Here is a 19,789-nt window from a genome sequence, read left to right on the forward strand (position 1 = left end):
TTCAAACGCCAAGATGGGACATTAGAAACGAATAATCAAGAGAACTGCAAACTTCTAGCAGCTTATTTCCAGGATCTTTTAAACTGTGTATCCCCTAAAGAATAACTCACCTTTGAAAAACCCTTATCTAATCAAGATTCAGAACCCCCAACACTGGAAGAAGTCAAAGATATAATCCATGGACTCAAAAATAACAAAGCCCTGGGGGAAGATGGTATAATTGCTGAAATGCTGAAGATAGGAGGTGACAGCGTAGCCCGGAAAATCCACTCGATTCTTGAGAACATCTGGATCACTGAAGAAATCCCGGAAGATTGGAAATGTGCACTAATCCATCCACTACACAAGAAAGGGGACAAAACGAACATCAATAATTATAGAGGAATTAGCTTGATACCAGTTGCTTACAAAATTTTTTCCAAAGGCTTGCTCACTTGAGAAACAAACAGACCATCTAATTGGTGAATACCAGGCAGGTTTCCAAAAAGGAAGATCTTGTACAGAACAAATCCTTAATCTATCCTCCAAATGCGCAAAAGCAGACAAACAGGCATTACTTTTGTAGATTTCAGAAAAGCATATGACTCTATAGACCGTCAAACACTTTTCAATACTCTAGAAGAATTTCAAGTGGATAAAAAAACAAGAGGATTAATCAAACAAACATTAACTGGCACTACTTCAAAAGTTAAATTCCTAGGCGAAATATCTGAGCCTTTTCCTGTTAACACTGGGGTCCGTCAAGGGGATGGTTTATCGCCGTTACTGTTTAACTTGGTTCTGGAGAAAGTAATCAGGAACTGGGAAAAGGAAACTAAAGGAATAACCCTTGGAAGACTATGTAAAGACAGAATTCACGTGCAATGTCTGGCCTTTGCTGATGGCATAGCAATCCTTTCCAATAATAAGCATGGGGCAATTCATTCCATTGAAAAACTACATGAAAATGCCATCAAAACGGGACTTCAAATTTCATATGAGAAAACTCAGTACATGGAAGGAGCCTAACGATACTTAGATGGACAACCTATGATAACTAAATTTGGAAAAATTGTTCAAGTGAACCAATTTAAATATTTGGGAGAAATTATTCAGCCCTCTGGTTTAAACCATGAAGCAAATAAAGAAAGAATTTCCAGATGAGTTATTTTTCAAAAGCCTGCTACCAGATGTGGCTAAATTATCACCTGCAGCTAAAAGCTCATTTAAGATGTTTGTGCAGCAAAAATTAAATGACATGGTCTATGGATCAGCCAATAATGTTCAGTGTAGTGATACTCATTCCCATCCTTCAACTTCCGTATTGCAATACAGTTATGGATAACTGGGCTCCTTATATACTATATCACCATTATCGTATGCAGTGAATTTACTAGAAGAAAACAAGGAAGAACGTGGTCACTCATACTGATAAGGCGTAGTTACAAAGACAGCACTGAGTGATATAGAGTTATAAGTGAAAAAAACCAAAACATTGCACACATATTATTTATATACTTAGTGAATATGAACAATTTCACAGCTGTGTTCATTATCTAATAAATAATTTAATTTTTTAATAACAAATTATTATTCTAAGCTTTGAACTTACCTTAGTGTTATAAGTAGCTTTTCATCAGGATTTATAGCCTTCCTGTAGTTTGTGTCTTGTTTTCTTAATAATGGAGAAATTTTCTGAAGAAGTTCTGTATAACTTTCGGGGTACATTCGGTAGTATGACTGGAATTTTACCGGATCTTTCAGTAAATCATGTGCTAAGATATAAGCACCATGCTGAGCATATGACATATTAAAATTATGAATCCATTTTCTTTTCCTCTTGTTACGCAATTTCAACCACATGTACAGCAAAACATCATCTTCACTTGAGGAGGCCATATTAACAGCTGATAATGCGTAGCGCATTGATGCAGACACATGCTTCTCCGGTGTGCGGGTACAAGTCTGCATCACGAGTGCGACAAACAAGAGAGTCGTTTTTTCATGTTGCGTTGCAGATGTTGACATGTCCGGTGTCACATATCATACCATTGATGCCTCCTGACCTGCCAAATTGCAGATATATGGCACGACTACATTGTTGGCCTTTCTGATGCTAATTTCTCATTACTGAGCATTGTACGCCAGTGTAAAATTAAAAGTCTCAACACTAGTACGTCCTCTATAGTCAATGTGAACAAATTACATCAGAATGGTTTTCCACCAGAAAACTGCCGCATAATAGAGTTCGACCCTCCAGGACTTCGGACATCTTTCAGAAAGTAAAGGTTGCTGTCCTGAAGGAAAATCCACCAACTCAAAGACACCTTGCCAGCCACACAAGCACATCTAAAGGTACAGTCTACCGTATAATTAAAGAAGTTCTGAACCTGGAAAAGTGGTGTAAGGCATGTGGATGTGCTTTGAAAGCAAGGAACATTGAAGAACGGTTCACTAATGCCAGAAAATTAGACAAAAACTACCAATAGGTGATAAATGGCAGTCAGTTGTTACGCTGGGTGAAGTTTTGGTTTATTTGGATGACACCGATAAGTCCCAGGCAATGTACTATCACCCAAAAGGCCAAAAGCGGCACTCAAACTTCATCAAGGAAAAAAAAACGTTTGCTAGGGAGTTCATGGTAGTGGCAGGATATTGTGCCCGGTGTAAATTCAGAATCCTCAGAGTGCCGAAAAATTTGATGATCAATGCTACCCACTTCCAGAGGAAGGTCATGGACCCCTATTTGGACGAAGATAACCCTTAGCTGTACGGTGAGGATGCTTCACAGGTCAGAATCCACACGGATAAAGCATCCAGTCATACTATACTGCCAGATGATCAGTACCTACTATGAGAGAATAGAAGCAGACGGGTGTCCGTGTCACACCATTTAGTGATGGATTTCTGTTCCCTTGTCTGCTGTAAAGAGGGCTTTTTTCTAGATGTACCAGCACTATTGAGGGTCTTTGGAAAGTGCAGAAGGTTGTATGGGAAAATATTAATCTTCTACAGTGGAAATTGAGATGTAGGGCAAGAGCTTGTGCCTGTGGCTATCACATCGAGCACAACCGGATCTGGAGAAAAGGAATCACATAGGACAAAAGTATGTCAAAATCGTCCAAACTTAACTGGGGCAACCTTCCATACTCACTATATTGGATTGTCGTTATATTAGAATCGGTATGAAAAGGCAATGGCTTCCTTACTTGTTATTTTTCAAAATCCGACACTACATGAAAGTGTATGTTTAATTTCATTCTGAAAAAATTACAGTATCACTCCAGAGGCTAGTCGCAAATGTTTCAGTTTTCTTTTTCAAATAGTGTCACCTAATATAACCATATATGTATCAGGAAAATATATTTCAAGCGCACGTAGGGAAATGATAACCACTTTGCTATAAATTTACATGGGAACAACTTTTTCGAAATTTAACCAGACGCGAGAAAATAGAAACTAACCTCTGAAATCAATAATGCGCTCTGCCATATCTTGAGGTGTATCGCATTCTTATTTACTTCCAGTGCAGAGTATTAAAATTAAGCGAACATTTACTTAGCCTTTATTTCTAACTAGTTAACAACAGATATCGACCCTGTTATATACGTATTTGTTATGAAAACATGTTCTTCTCTTTCATTTCTTATTTTCTTCACAGAACAACTGTTGACGGATATCACTGAGCAACTCCAACATCGCCTTCGAATGTTGAAGAGAGCGCTTGCAAGTGCAAATAGCGAGAAAACCGTGCCGAAGGTCGCATTTTGCGGCAAACACTTCAGTTTTCTGTTGCACAACGAGTCAGTTAACTGTACTATAAGTATCATGAAAACATATTTCGAGCGTCAGTAAGGAAATGATAACCTTCTTGCAATAAATTTACATGATAGTAGCCTTTCCAAAATTTAACCAGACATGAGAAAATACAAACTAACCTCTGAAATCAATGATGCACTCTGCATTATCTTGAGGTGTATCACATTCTTACTTAATTGGAGTATTAAGCATTAAAATTAAGCGATCATTTACTTCAGCCCTTATTTTTAATGAGCCAACAACTGCTATCAGACACATTTACACATTTATTATGAAAACCTGTTCTCCTCTTTCATTTAGATTTTTCATTACGGAACAGCAGTTGACAGGTATTAATAATAGACTCTGACATTGTCTTTGAATGTCCACGAGAGCGCTCACTAACGGACAGAGCGAGGAAACGATATCGAAGATGATCGATCACAAGCAATATAATCACTTAGAGCATAAATATCAGTAACAGAAAAAATTGTGCATGCTTAATCACTTGTAATAACCGAAAGATGGTTTAATATAGGAATTTTGAAGGGGCACAAAAAGACTGTTGTTATAATGGGTTTCTTGTTATATGCTGTACTCACTATAGCGGACTTCTACTGTACCTGACTGCTGGTATAATGTAAATGATGCGAGAAACACTCCAGAAACTGTCGGCAGAGGGCGATGAGTCAGCAACTTCCCTCCCGACCACCACCACACAGTTAGTATGGGGCCAAGAATAGGTATTTGTCACTTCCATGTTCTTTGAAGAATTTCTCTGCTTACTGTCAGCAGCAGACCTTCACATGCTTTTGCCCTGATGAAAGCCAATGAAACTTGGCAGAAAGCTTGGCTTTGATTCGTCAGACTGGTTAACAAAGTGGCAATACCAATTCTCAAACAGAATGCAGAAGATCTAGCTCCATCAAACCAAGGAAAAGACATGCCTGGTGGACCTCCAATTGTGATAGAATGCATGAAGAAAGACATCAAGCTTGGTTGAAATTTCAAGCCGACAAAACAGAAGAAAACACCACTAACCTCAAAAATGTCAGAAAAGAATTCACCCAAACTATTAGAAGAATTAAGAGAAAATATCAAAAAGATTTAATAATCTATTGAGCAAAATTATTGCAAAACCAATTCTAGAGACTATTACAAAGCCTTTGGTAAACAATTCCAAAAATACAACCCCCGCATTATTGTTGAAAAATAAAGATGGGAAAATACCGCATAACAATAAGGAAAATGCAGAAATCATGGCAGAAGCATGTAACAAGCTCTTGAACAGTGATGAACCTGAAAAGCTCTTATTAGTTGATACACATACCCCGATAAAAACTAAACCAGAAAATATAAACCCACCTACAGCAAAAGAAGTTGAAACAGTGCTTAAGGAAATGAAGAACTACAAAGCGTATTGAGAAGACCAGGTTTTTGCAGAGATGTGGAAATATGCCGGCAGTGCAACTCGAGACATCCCTCCATATGGTAATACAAAAGATTTGGATATCAGAAAAATTCCCAGAACAATGGACAACAGCTATAATTAATCCAATTCATAAGAAAGATGAAAGAAGTAATCCAGGCAACTGTAGAGGTATTTTCATCCTTGACTGCACATATAAGATCTTCTCTAAGATAATCTATAATAATCGGATTAAAGAACAACTTGATCAAGAGTTAGGTGAATACCAGGGAGGCTTCAGACCTTGGAGAGAAGCTGCTCTGAACAAATAATAACTTTAAAGCTAGTCATGGCATATTATAGAAAATGAAACAAGCCACTTTCAATAATGTTTATAGATTTCAAGAAAGCTCACGACTTCATCCACAGACAACCATTATTAAAAATTTTAAGACATTTCGGACTTCACCCAAAGCAAATAAAATTGATTGAACTTACTCTAATATAATTTCTAAAATTAAGTTCTGAGGAGAAATTTCTGAACCACTTTTTAACTGTGCACCAGATTATGTTATGAGGGAATGGTACAAGAACAACTCAAAACTATAAAAATTTGAACCCAGAAAGATAACATACATTTGAACTGTCTAAGATTTGCTGATGATCTAGCTCTTCTGGCCAATGATATTCAGGAAACAAAACAACAAAAAATTATTTTACAGGAAATAGCTCAAAATATTTGTTTGAAAATCTCATTTTAGAAAACAGAAATTATGCTAACTCAACCTACGCTTGCAAACAAAATTAAGCTGGGACACAAAAAATAAAAATTGTAGAAAAAGTTAAATATTTAGGTGAAATAATCACATATAACCTAAATGAAAAACCAGCATGGCAAAATAGAATAGATAAACTGGTTACAGCACAGCACGTTACCAAGAATACATATAATAAAAAGTGTCTCTCAATAGCAACCAAATTGAAACACTACAAAACAGTCACCCAGCCACAAATTACATATGCAAGTGAAACATTATTCAAAACAACAAACACAGTTGCAATAGATAGAGTACTCAAGTTAGAAAGGAGAATATTGAGAACCTGTTTAAATAAAAATTATGAAGTAAACAGTAAAAACTGCACCACTGTCCGGTCCCAAGTCCGGAATGAGAAAGGAGGAGGGTTTGCTGGTCTGGCACCCAGCTGTAAAACTGCCAACGTTGAGTCTTGGGTGGTGGGAAATAACCTGACTCCCTAATGGGGCCAACGGCTTCGGGCGAATGAGCCCCTTTAGGTGGGGTGATGGTCCCCACAGTGGAGGAAATGTCACTGGAATCCATTATGCAGCGTTTGTTCTCCAGGTTAGGGGCGGCTGCACAAGGCATCTGTACTCCAGAGGAGCGGCCTCATTATCACCTCACTGGATCACATCCAGAGTTGTAATTCGGGACTTAATTCCACACAGGTGACACCTTGACAGTCAACCATGGAAGGTCTTTTAAGGAATACTCCACCGGTTGAACCAAGAGTTCAAGAGAAGGTAGCATTCGGATTTGGTGGGCTGCCACTTAAAATACCGTGAAGTCGGAGGCACGGAAATACCTCAGAACCACATACACGAACGAGCAAAATCAAAAATCAAACCAAAGCAGATAACCTACTTCTCTAAACACAATATAAACTCACTCATGAAAACTGGTAAACTAAAAGTGATCACCGACATAATGGACCAACACAAAATTCTTATCATGGGATTTCAGGAAATGAGAAACACTGACCAGGATGCCTTGGAATCTCGAGGGTACAGACTTTATAAAGGTATACCCGGGAAGAGTGTGATGGAGAATGTCTCACTATTTGGAACAGGATTTTTGGTCAGCCTTAAAATAATAAACTTAGTTCAAGAATTTAAATCCCAGTCTCCACAACTTTCAATGTTCACCTTAAAGGCATCTAATAAAATCTATACTATAACAAATGCCCATGCTTCCACTAATGATAAAAACTAAACATACACTCAAAAGACCATGAAGAAACAGAAGAATTTTGAGACCTATTGGACCAGACCATAGATAACATCCCAAAATACCATGTAAAATTTTTAATAGGCGACTTCAACACTCAACTAGGCAGAGAAAGAAAATATCTTGACCTCATAGGAAAATGGCCAGCACACAAGAGAACAAATAAAAATGGAGAGAGACTAGTTGACCTGAGTAGAAACCATAACTTAATCTCAAAATCTACATGTTTTAAGAGAAAACCTAAAAAATTCAAAACATGGAAACATTCTGACTACACTAAAGGAGAATGGCAACTGGATCACATCTGCATGGACAAATACCACCACAAAGAGATCTATGACATCAAAGTCCTCCGAGGAACAGACACAGGTTCAGATCACTACGTAGTTAAAATTAAAATTAAACTCACTCCCCAGAGGAGATAACAAAAGCAAGCCCCTAAAACTAAAAGAAAAATAGATCCTACCCAGCTAATCAACAATGAAAATCACCAAAAAGCAACTGAAAAAATAAAAATCACAGATAAACTTGAAGACTTAGTACACAACCTTAAACAAATTGCAGAAGACCTAGCTTCAATTAAACTATATAAAAAACACCAATGGTGGAACAGCGAATGTGATGAAACAGTGGAGAAAAGACATCAGGCATGGCTATTACATCAGTGCCAAAAATCAGAAATATCCTATCAAAATCTAGTGAATCAGTGAATAGAAACTATCGAAGTCTTAAGAAGAATAAAAAGAAAGAGACAGCATCATAAGGACACACTGTAATTAACTGAAGAAGAATTCAATAAATATCAAGGAACTACTACAAAACCTTCAGAAAACAGATCTGAAAATATGAACCCCTGACCCTACTGATGAAGTATGAAAATGGTAAGCTGGCTCATAACAATAAAGACAATGAAGAAATTTTGGCCAAATATTTCAACAAGCTTCCAAATTGTGAGGAACCTACAGAACTCCTTCATTTGGACACCAACACTCCAATAAAAACACAACCAGAGAACATCAACCCCCTTCTCCCCAAACAGTAAAGGAAGTCTACCAAGCACTGATAAAATTGCCTGGCTCCTTGGCTAAATGGTTAGCGTACTGGCCTTTAGTCACAGTGGTCCCTGGTTCGATTCCCGGCAGGGTCGAGAATTTTAACTATGATTGGTTAATTTCGCTGGCACAGGGTCTGGGTGTATGTGTTGTGTTCATCCTCCTTTCATCCTCATCACGACGCGCAGGTCGCCTACGGGCATGAAATCAAAAGACCTGCATCTGGCAAGCTGAACTTGTCCTCGGACACTCCTGGCGCAAAAGCCATACGCCATTTCATTTCATTGAATAAATTAAAAAACCACAAAGCGCCAGAATAAGATCAGACCTTCGCAGACATTTTTCTTTTTTTGCTAGTTGCTTTACGTCGCATCGACACAGATAGGTCTTACGGCGATGATTGCAGAAATCTGGAAATATGCAGGAAGATCAGCAAATGTTGTCCTCCATCAACAACTTGTCTCTATCTGGATTAAAGAAGAACTACCAGAACACTGGACAACAGCCCTCATTAACCCATTGCACAAAAAAGGAGACAAAGCCGACCCTAATAACCATAGGGGAATCTCGTTCCTAGACATAACATACAACATCCTTTCATGATAATCCTTAATAGGACAAGTTTACAACTTGAGAAAGGACTAGGAGAATATCAAGGAGGTTTCAGACCCTGGAGGAGCTGTCCTCATCAGGTCATGAGTCTTAAGTTGATAATGGACTACAACAGGAGAAAAAACAGAGATATGGTGATAACATAGATTTCAAGAAAGCTTACGATTGCATCCATAAAGAATCCCTGTTTAAAATTTTAAGACACTTTGGACTACACTCCAAATTAATAAACATGATAAAATTGACTCTCACTAACACCAAATCAAAAGTGAAATTTAGAGGCGAAATATCCAAGTCATTTGAAATTAAAACTGGGCTACGGCAGTGAGATGGGCTCTCACCACTATTATTTAATTGTATGGTAATGGTATGGAAATGGTAATGAGGAAATAGTTTAGGAAATGTCCCCCAAAAATACAGATTGGCTGAAAAATCAAAACAAACTGCCTGGGTTTCGCCGACGATTTAACATTAACATAACAGAACTTCAAAATATTGCAAATAAAATTAGCCTCAAAATGTCATTTGAAAAAACAGAAATTATGCCCCAAAAACCAACACAACCAAAAGAAGTTACCATAAATGGTAATAAAATCAAAATAGTAACTCAATTTAAATATCTTGGAGAAGAAATAACACATAACCTAAATGAAACAATCTCAATCCAAACAAGAACAAATAGACTAGCTAAAGCACAAAAATTAACATGAGATATCTAAAAAAAGAAATGTCTATCAATAAATGCAAAAATAAAACACTACAACACAGTTATAAAACCGGAAGCTACGTATGCATCAGAAACACATTTTCACCAGAATAAACAATCAAAATTGAAAGGAGGATTGGAAGAACCTGCATCAACAATAAATACCAGAAAGATGGACAGTGGCGCATAATACCTAACAAAGTCGTGTACAAAGAGCTTGAACCCATTATAGATATTATGCATAAGAGGAGACTGGGATTCTTTGGACATTCATGAGGATGCAGGATTCGAGACTTCTGAAACAACTAGTACAATGCAATCTCATCTCAAAAAATATCACAACAGGATGTAAATGGATCAGAGAAGTAAGAGAGGATATGAAGGAAATCAGCCTTACAACAGAAGACACCACATATAAGATAAAATATGAATACAAAACTCAAGAATGCAAACCTCCACTTTACCCTTACGCAAAACAAACCCACAACACGCACATTTTCAACGGCGGAAAGGGCAATAAGATTGGAGCGTCTGAAGAAGTACTGGGAGGACAGAAAAGCTCGAACAATCCCTTCAAAGAGACCTGAACAGTGCAGTGACTAAAGTGATCCTATGCAGTCATAAAACAAGAAGAAGAAACATAGTCTGGAGATTAGCTTCCAATGAAACAGTTTATAAAGAAATAGAACCTGCGACTAGCACAATGAAAAAGAAACTAATATTATTCTTAACACATTCACGTCAGTATCCGAGTTATTGCCTATAGCGCGTGACCATGCTGTGGACCGTATCCGAGTTAGCCCGGATAAGCGCAACCTTGAACTGGAGCCGCTCCAACGCATCTGGGATCTATTTTGGTCACAAATATGTGCGAGAGAGATGAAAGTAATACCCTTATGAATGCTTATACTCTCCAAAAACCACATGGCCACAGCGATTTTCCCTCCCAATGCACTTTCTTTGTTTTGTTTCTGAAGGTAGCCTAGTGCTCGCACAACTAGCTGCGTAGTTGGTTTGTGATTGCACAAGCGCATGTATAATCACGTTCTGAAGTGTAACCATGGCGTGTAGGGACAACATAAATGATGCAAGTGATGCGAATTTACAAAGCTCAGTTTTTCAGCTGCTTGAAAATTATCTTGGCCAGGGGTATACAGTCTATATGGACAATTATTACAAATAGCGTTTGACTTGCGAAACAATTACGGGAACAGAACACTGTCATATGTGGAACAATACGGTCAAATAGGGGTGTACCAAAAGATCTCAAGGAACACCAGGCAATTCTCAAACGGGGGGGAAAAAGTGAACCCGACATACAAGTACAGTCACCTCTCTCCGAAATCTCAGCTCCATCTACGTCATCAGCTCCAAGTCAACGTCCTGCGATTTTGCCACCAAAAAGGGCAACGACCAAGTATCCATCATTTAGGTTAGATGGGAAGAGAAAAGAGTTTCCACCATCAAATATAGTCAACTTCCCCTGAAGAAGGTGCAAAGTGTGCTTCAAAAATAAAATTATTAGTGAAACACGCTAAGTTTTTGGAAATTGTAGTGTTCCCATTCACCCAGGAAAGTGTGACATTGCCTACCACACCCTACACAGATACTAGAGGACTTCATTAAGGTATGTGGAAAGTTTTGTTTCCATATCTTGTTCAGTTTAGAACTTACTGTGAAAAGAATTTGTTGTTGTTTGCTCTGCCACTAACAGCTGGAATAGCTGGGCCAGCCCTTTAAATAGCCAGTCAGATGATGGGCATGAATGTGTTAAGGCATCTAATAGGATCACCAGAAAATAGAATCGGTAGGAAAATCATAGAAAAATTATGGAAGAGTGAGAGTAAGAATAATGGATCACAGAACTTAAAGAAGACATGAGAGAGTTACATATTACAACAGAAGATTTGAAATACAAAATAAATACACTCAAGATATTGAAAGATGAACACACTAGACTACAGATGAAAATCAACAAGCAGAGAATAGGAAAAGTGATTCCAGAAGCAGAAAGAAAATTATGTTCAGAAAGGATGAAACAGTATTGGGCTGACAAAAAGAAGAAAAACCTCCATAAGCCTGACTAAATTTTTTTTTTAAATGTGACTTCAGTCCAGATACAATATTTATTTATTTATTTGTTTTAATAACCTACCAACCTTATTTGAAATAATGCACACACCCCAGTTTTTCTTAGCTAAATTCTGGAAAAATCATGTGCGGAGTATTTCCGTATACACTCCAGTAGGTTAGTTGGTACCCTTGTGGGGTTAGATAGATACTTACTTGTCTGAGCCAGGGAAGAGAAGATGATGACGAAGAAAGTGGTGGCATATTTCCCAGCATTGGCCAGGTGAGGGAAGGCCTCCTTCGTGTCCCGGTAACGACGGAGGCACTGAGCAAATCGCCACCACGCCGGCAGACAACCAACCAGGGGTCGTATCAACCAAGAGAACTCAATGCACTGATTATAGTCTGAAAGAAAGCATACAATAAATGAACATAAGATTAAGATAACGACACACGAGGTAAACACCATAATGATCAACCTAATCAAGAGTGAAGTTTTCTGGCTGGCTGGAATGACCTCCCTCGTGCTGACTATAAGCAGCAAAATACAACAAAATTAGAGGATAAAACTATAGTGAGTTTCTCTCATCGGTTGGCGGTAGGCGCGCCCAGCTTATCTGCCTCCCGTTGACTTATCATTTTCCATTACAGAGTGCAGCGACTTCTGCACTTCACAGTTCAGGTCCATGCTTAGAATGGGTATTAAGTGTTGATCTGTCGCTCTAACTGTTCTCGAGTTGTGAAGTGTTACTTTGGGGTATAATTCTGATAATGCCTTCACATGTGTACACAGTAGAGGAAACGGTATTTATGTACAACAATTACGTGAAAACAGAGGTTGCATGGAAGTAGTTAGGGAATTCGTAATGTAATTGCCAGGTGTACGTCCTCCACATAGAGAGACCGTGCATAAACTCTTAAACAAATTCAGAGGAACTGGGTCTTTACTTGATAAGAAGTGAAATGTTAAAAAACACATAATTAACAAGAAAAGTAAATGAAATAACAGAAAGATTAGAACATATGCCTACAAAATCCCTAAGACAACTTGTACAAGAAGCCGGGGTTTCGAAGAGCTCAGCATGCTGGACTACAAAAACGTTCAAATTGAAACCACAAATGTGTGGATGGAGGAGGAGAACATCTCCTGTCGTAAGGTAGGAGCTTATTTTCTTAATTTTAATTGTTATCTCAAGTCATGCACGGATAAAGTGAGCAAAGTGCTGTCCTTGTTGCTGCGGTGTGGAGCGATGAGTCAACGGGAGGCAGCTGACCAACCGATGAGAGAAACTCACTGTACAATACTTAGGTAAAGCTGAAAAACTCACAAGAAAATAAAACGTCTCTGAGCTGCACCACTGAGGTGTGTACTGTTATAAGCCCTCCCGTGCTGCCGAGCACATCGGACAACGAAATCTCTCCACTGCTGTTTGTCTTATGTAAGTGTTACAGCATCCCTCAAGTTTGAGGTCATTGGTCACGAATTCCTCAGTGACTAAGACAGCTCTGTTTTCAGACACCACCGAGCAAGTGGCCGTGCAGCTTCGGTCAAGTAGGTATCATATGTATAGACAAGAAGGGTTCCACCTTATCAATACAGTTTTTATTGCAAGAATTAGCTTACAGGACCGGTTTAGACTTTAAATAGTCATCATCAGCTGAACAAGAATACCTTTACATATGTGTCAAGCATTAATGGGTATTGCCCTTTCTAAAGGGAGATGCCGTAGGAAAGCATCATGTCTGAGTGTCCAAATTGGGCATATTAAGTGTAAAATGATTATATATTATAATTTTGGCATTCAGGTACAGCATTCTTTATACCCAAGTACCTGGCATTCAGGTACATCATTCTTTATACACAAGTACCTGGCTTTCAGGTACAGCATCCTTTATACCCAAGTACCTGAATGCCAAAATTATAATATATAATCATTTTACACTTAATATGCCCAATTTGGACACTCAGGCATGATGCTTTCCTACGGCATCTCCCTTTAGAAAGGGCAATACCAATTAATGCTTGACACATATGTAAAGGTATTCATGTTCAGCTGATGATGACTAAAGTCGAAACCGGTCCTGTAAGCTAATTCTTACAATAAAAACTGTATTGATAAGGTGAAACCCTTTCTTGTCTATACATACGTAAACTATCAATACGGAAATGAAACTAGTAAATCAAGATACAAGAAGGTATCAGCCTGTATTCGGAAGATAGTGGGTTCGAACCCCACTGTCGGTAGCCTTGAAGATGGTTTTCTGTGGTTTCCCATTTTCACACCAGGCTGTACGTAATTAAGGCCACAGTTGCTTCTTTCTCACTCCTAACTCTTTCCTATCCCATGGTCAGCAGACCTATCTGTGTCGGTGTGATGTAAAACAATTTGTAAAATTTTCAGACACGAGTATACTCTCATATATAAAATTTAACCTCTTAACATAGACATTATTAGGAATGATTTAGATTATGAAATGAAGTCTTAAAGGAAGAAGATGAATATTGTTACTTGGGTAGTAAAATAACTAACGATGGCAGAAGTAAGAAGTACATAAAATGCAGACTAGCACATGTAAGAAAAGCCTTTCTTAAGAAAAGAAACATTTTTGAAGCCTTTTGTCTGGAGCGTGGTATAGTATGGATATGAAACATGGATGATAACCAACTCAGAAAGAAAGAGAAGTTTCTGAAATGTGGTTACAAAAGAACGCTGAAGGCGAGGTGGTTAGATGGAATAACAAATGAAGAGAGAGAATTATAGGACACTACCACTCATCAAAAGCTACAAGACTGGCAGCATGTGGCTCAATGAAGTTAAAATAGACTTAGTTTCCACTGGGATTTCTGGTATGTCCTCTCAGACTGCCCCAAATTTTGTAAAATGGTAAACTCGTGGTCTCCTCTACCAAAAGTTATTAAATCTCACAAACCTGTTTCACAGGAAGGGAAGGAAAAACCAAGAGCTATTGGGAACGAAAGCGAGCATCCAAAAAGAACTAGTCATAAGCGCTCCCTAGTGGGCTTAAATCACTACTAATGTCAGGAAACACCTTGCGACACCCAGGACTTATTCAGTTAAGTTTTTCAGGGAAGTGTAGGTGGTAAGAACAGTAGGGGTAGATCAAGACATGAATATGACAAACGGATTAGAGCAGATGCAAGATGCAGCTGTTACGTAGAAATGAAAAGGTTAGCATAGGACAGGGTGACATGGAGGGCTGCATCAAACCAGTCTATGAGCAATATAAAAATTTGAGTATACAGTACTTGGATTTTAAGATTAGACAAATATATACAATTCCCAATAAAATCTGGAATATTGCTTTCTGATCAATTTAAAAACTTGGAATATATTAGTTTCTTGGATTACTTAATATTTCTGCCAGATGTTAATCTTCCCTTTACACTCTCATTTCCACCGTTAGATATCTCTGACTCAACCACTGACTTAGCTTCCTTTTTTCCTGTTCAATGCTCTTTTAAACGCATTTCGCATGTTCTGTGAAAATGGAGAGTGATGAGTGGCATGGAGAAAGTCCTGATACACATGTAAAGAATGCGACATAGCACTGTGTCATGATCTTTGTCACACAGCACAAACATATGTTCAATGTAGACTGTTTTGTGCTGAAATATTTTGTACTTCACACGAGTTAAACGAAAAAGAACTTTTAATTTTACAATTTGCTTTACGCCGCACTGATACAGATAGGTTTTATGGCGACGATGGGAAGGAAGCGGCCGTAGCCTTAATTAAGCATTTGCCTGGTGTGAAAATGGGAACCACTGAGAAAAATCTTCAGAGCTGCTGGTAGTGGGGTTCAGACCCACTATCTCCTGAATGCAAGCTCACAGTGGTTCTGTGAGAACTTTCACAATGGGGTCTTTGCTACAGCTTTATTTTGACAAGCTCCTTTGTTACCATTCGCATTCCATTTTACCAATTAAAAACTGAGATAAAAAAAGGAGCATAATTTTTAAAAATCCAAATGTTAAGAGTTCAAACAAGGGCTCAAAGATGATAAATAATTGTGTTTTGATGGAAATAATAACTTTTATCACCCTTCAAAAGTCCAAGGGGTTTGAATCTGTGATCTTGGGATTGAGAGGCCGACACTTTGCCAGTGATGCACAGAGGGAGGAGATGATGATAATGATAAAAATGATTTTATGGCTTACCAGGTGTATGCATAAGTGTTTGCTGGTTTCTGTGGTAAAGAAAACACATAATTTTCAAAGGAAATTAATTTTTTGTTTATTCAAAATATTGGCCGTCGGCTTCTACACACTTCGCTTATCTTTCAGGTAAGTTATAAATACCATGCCAGGAAAACTGTTTGTCTTTTCTGGAAAACCATGCATCGAGCCATTTTCCATCATCCTTGAAATTGCTGAAGTGCTGCTCTGCGAGCGCGTGCTCCATTGATGCAAAAAGGTGATAGATGGTGCCAGGTCAGGACAGTATGGCGGATGCAGAAGTTTATCCCATCCAAGTGATTTCAAGATGTCTTTCACTGGTTTTGTTGTGTATGATGCATTGTCGTGTACAAAATTACTTTGCCATGTCTTCTGGTCCATTACGATCATCTTTCCATCAATGCAGGATCAATCTTTTTTTTGGCAATAACGTTGTGCATTAACGGTATCGCCGGGCTTCAAGAGTTCATAATACACAGTACTGCTCTGTTCCCACTGTTGTCTTTCACATTGAAATCAGCACAGTTAAATTGTTGAAACTATGTAACACATGTTCTAATCGATGGAGCGTGTTCACGATATGTTTCTACCAGCAAACAATGACTTTCCACAGCCTTGTTCTTTTGATGAAGTAAGAAAAGCAATGCATGCCGCAAATGTTCTTTTACAGGCAAAAACATCTACACGATCACTGAACAATACAACACAGACACTAGCGTTTAGCGGACTCAACTTGTGTGTGTTGCTAGGTTAATGTTAGACGAACAAACTGATGTATGTGTCAAATTCATACGTTGTGTACTGTTTGCTGGTGGAATCTCTTAATGAAACGGGAAAAGACTTCTGCATACACCTGGTACATTGGACCACTCTAGTCAATTATACAAAGCAGTTTTTTATTCCCTACCAGTATTTCTTCATTGTGAGAGATGCTGCCTTCCTTTCTTCAACTGAAAAGACTCTCCCATTAGAACTTTCATCAATCGTGGTCTGATGTGTGTGTCTCAAAGTATCTTAATTTTGTCTGTTTTGCAGATCATCTATTGTTATTTGCAGTTCATTCTTAATTTCTGTAATCCATTTAATCTTGCTATTCCATAATTTTTCAATTATTCTTCTGCTAATTCTGGTGTCATGTATTTTGATGAGACGTCCAAAGAATGATATTTAAACCTAAGAATTTCATTTTTTGTCCGTATTGAACTGAGAAGGATGATAGGAAAAACTTAAAACGGTCCACCTTTTCAATACAAAAAGTTATATTTTATTTATAACATGTATTTGTACTTGGAACTAGTTTCGACGCTGTGTTTGCGTCATCATCAGCCAAAATGGGAAACAGGCAAGCATGTAGGCATTTATGTTACACAAGGCGTTACATTAAACAATACACATCTTACAAGGAGATAAAAACAGGAACGAATATAGGAAACAAATGAATCGTTGAGAAAACAAAAGTTATACAAATTAAAAATAACCTTAACCACACACCTTACAGTGCGAAAGTGTTCTTCTTGAATGATTCCTGAATGTAAAACACACGCGCACACATTTCTGAGGAGCCAGCAGGCAGGACAAAGTAAAGTGAAACCTTAAGAGTTCTTCTGAGAAGAGTTCATCATTTTTCTATGTTCCGACTAACTAATGAAGTCTCCCTTGAGTTCCTGATAAACATACACAACAGGAAATTCTCCTTCACTCTCAACAATAGCTATAAAGAACAACGGTAAAATTTTAAATATTGTGCAGAGACGTGAAAGCATGATTTTGAACATGATATAACTCCTTCAGATAACCCAGTTTTTACACAAGGTGTTACATTAATTAATACACATCTTACGAGGAGATAAAAACAGGGATGAATGTGGAAACACATGCATCGTTGAGAAAGCAAAGTTATACATATTAAAAATAAGCTTAACCACACAACTTGCAGTGCGAAAATATTTGCCTTGAATGATTCCTGAATACAAAGCGCACGCGCACACACTTCTAAAGAGCCAGCAGGCAGGAAAAAGTAAGGTGAAACCTTGAGAGTTCTTCTGAGAAGAGTTCATCATTCTTTCTATGATCTGACTAACTAATGAAGTCTCCCTTGAGTTCCTGATAAACATACACAACAGGAAAATTAAACAATACACATCTTACAAGGAGATAAAAAACAGGGAAAGTTATACATATTAAAAATAACCTTAACCACATACCTCCAAACTCTCAACAACGTATTCCTTAATACCTATTTTATATTCTTGTCAAGCTGAATACCGGACCTATGAAGATTACAAGATTAATTTGTGCATCTACAGAATGGTTGTTAATGAAGCTATGTAATATAGAGAGAAACTTTCAAAGGTGGTTAAATGAAGAAGTTATATCATGTTCAAGATCATGCTTCCACATCTCTGCACAGTATTTAAAATACAATTTACCGTTGCTCTTTTATAGCTATTGTTGAGAGTTAAAGAGAATTTCCTGTTGTGTATGTTTATCAGGAACTCAAGGGAGACTTCTTTAGTTAGTTGGAACATAGAAAGAATGATGAACTCTTCTCAGAAGAACTCTTAAGGTTTCACCTTACCTTTTCCTGCCTGCTGGCTCTTTAGAAAGTGTGTGCGTGCGTCTTGTATTCAGGATTCATTCAAGGCAAATATTTTCGCACTGCAAGTTGTGTGGTTAAGCTTATTTTTAATATGTATAATTTTTGCTTTCTCAAAAATGCATTTGTTTCTACATTCGTCCCTGTTTTTATCTCCTCGTAAGATGTGTATTGTTTAATATAACACCTTGTGTAAAAAATTGGGTTAAATGAAGGAGTTATATTATATTCAAGATCATGCTTTCACGTCACTACACAATATTTAAAATGAAATTTACCGTTGATCTTTATAGCTATTGTTGAGAGTGAAGGAGAATTTCCTGTTGTGTATGTTTATCAGGAACTCAAGGGAGACTTCATTAGTTAGTCGGAACATAGAAAAAATGTTGAACTCTTCTCAGAAGAACTCTTAATGTTTCACTTTACTTTTTCCTGCCTCCTGGCTCTTCAGAAATGTGTGCGCGTGTGTTTTGTATTCAGGAATCATTCAAGACGAATATTTTCGCACTACAAGATATGTGGTTAAGGTTATTTTTAATATGTATAACTTTCCCTGTTTTTTATCTCCTTGTAAGATGTGTATTGTTTAATTTTCCTGTTGTGTATGTTTATCAGGAACTCAAGGGAGACTTCATTAGTTAGTCAGATCATATAAAGAATGATGAACTCTTCTCAGAAGAACTCTCAAGGTTTCACCTTACTTTTTCCTGCCTGCTGGCTCTTTAGAAGTGTGTGCGCATGCGCTTTGTATTCAGGAATCATTCAAGGCAAATATTTTTGCACTGCAAGTTGTGTGGTTAAGCTTATTTTTAATATGTATAACTTTGCTTTCTCAACGATGCATGTGTTTCCACATTCGTCCCTGTTTTTATCTCCTCGTAAGATGTGTATTAATTAATGTAACACCTTGTGTAAAAACTGGGTTATCTGAAGGAGTTATATCATGTTCAAAATCATGCTTTCACGTCTCTGCACAATATTTAAAATTTTACCGTTGTTCTTTATAGCTATTGTTGAGAGTGAAGGAGAATTTCCTGTTGTGTATGTTTATCAGGAACTCAAGGGAGACTTCATTAGTTAGTCGGAACATAGAAAAATGATGAACTCTTCTCAGAAGAACTCTTAAGGTTTCACTTTACTTTGTCCTGCCTGCTGGCTCCTCAGAAATGTGTGCGCGTGTGTTTTACATTCAGGAATCATTCAAGAAGAACACTTTCGCACTGTAAGATGTGTGGTTAAGGTTATTTTTAATTTGTATAACTTTTGTTTTCTCAACGATTCATTTGTTTCCTATATTCGTCCCTGTTTTTATCTCCTTGTAAGATGTGTATTGTTTAATGTAACGC

At 37.7% G+C, this 19,789-nt stretch overlaps 1 protein-coding gene across 1 annotated transcript in view; it reads right to left on the reverse strand.

Annotated features, from left to right (window-relative positions):
- Positions 1-19,789, reverse strand: part of PXo (P[[i]]-sensitive XPR1 orthologue) — a 207,196-nt gene that overhangs the window by 13,410 nt on the left and 173,997 nt on the right. Inside the window, exon 7 of the mRNA XM_067146499.2 lies at positions 11,866-12,054. Within this exon, the coding sequence (XP_067002600.1) occupies positions 11,866-12,054 (189 nt within the window). The remainder of the gene's footprint in view (positions 1-11,865; positions 12,055-19,789) is intronic.

Source organism: Anabrus simplex, chromosome 1 (genome assembly GCF_040414725.1).
Source record: "Anabrus simplex isolate iqAnaSimp1 chromosome 1, ASM4041472v1, whole genome shotgun sequence".
Classification (NCBI taxonomy): Eukaryota; Metazoa; Arthropoda; class Insecta; order Orthoptera; family Tettigoniidae; genus Anabrus; species Anabrus simplex.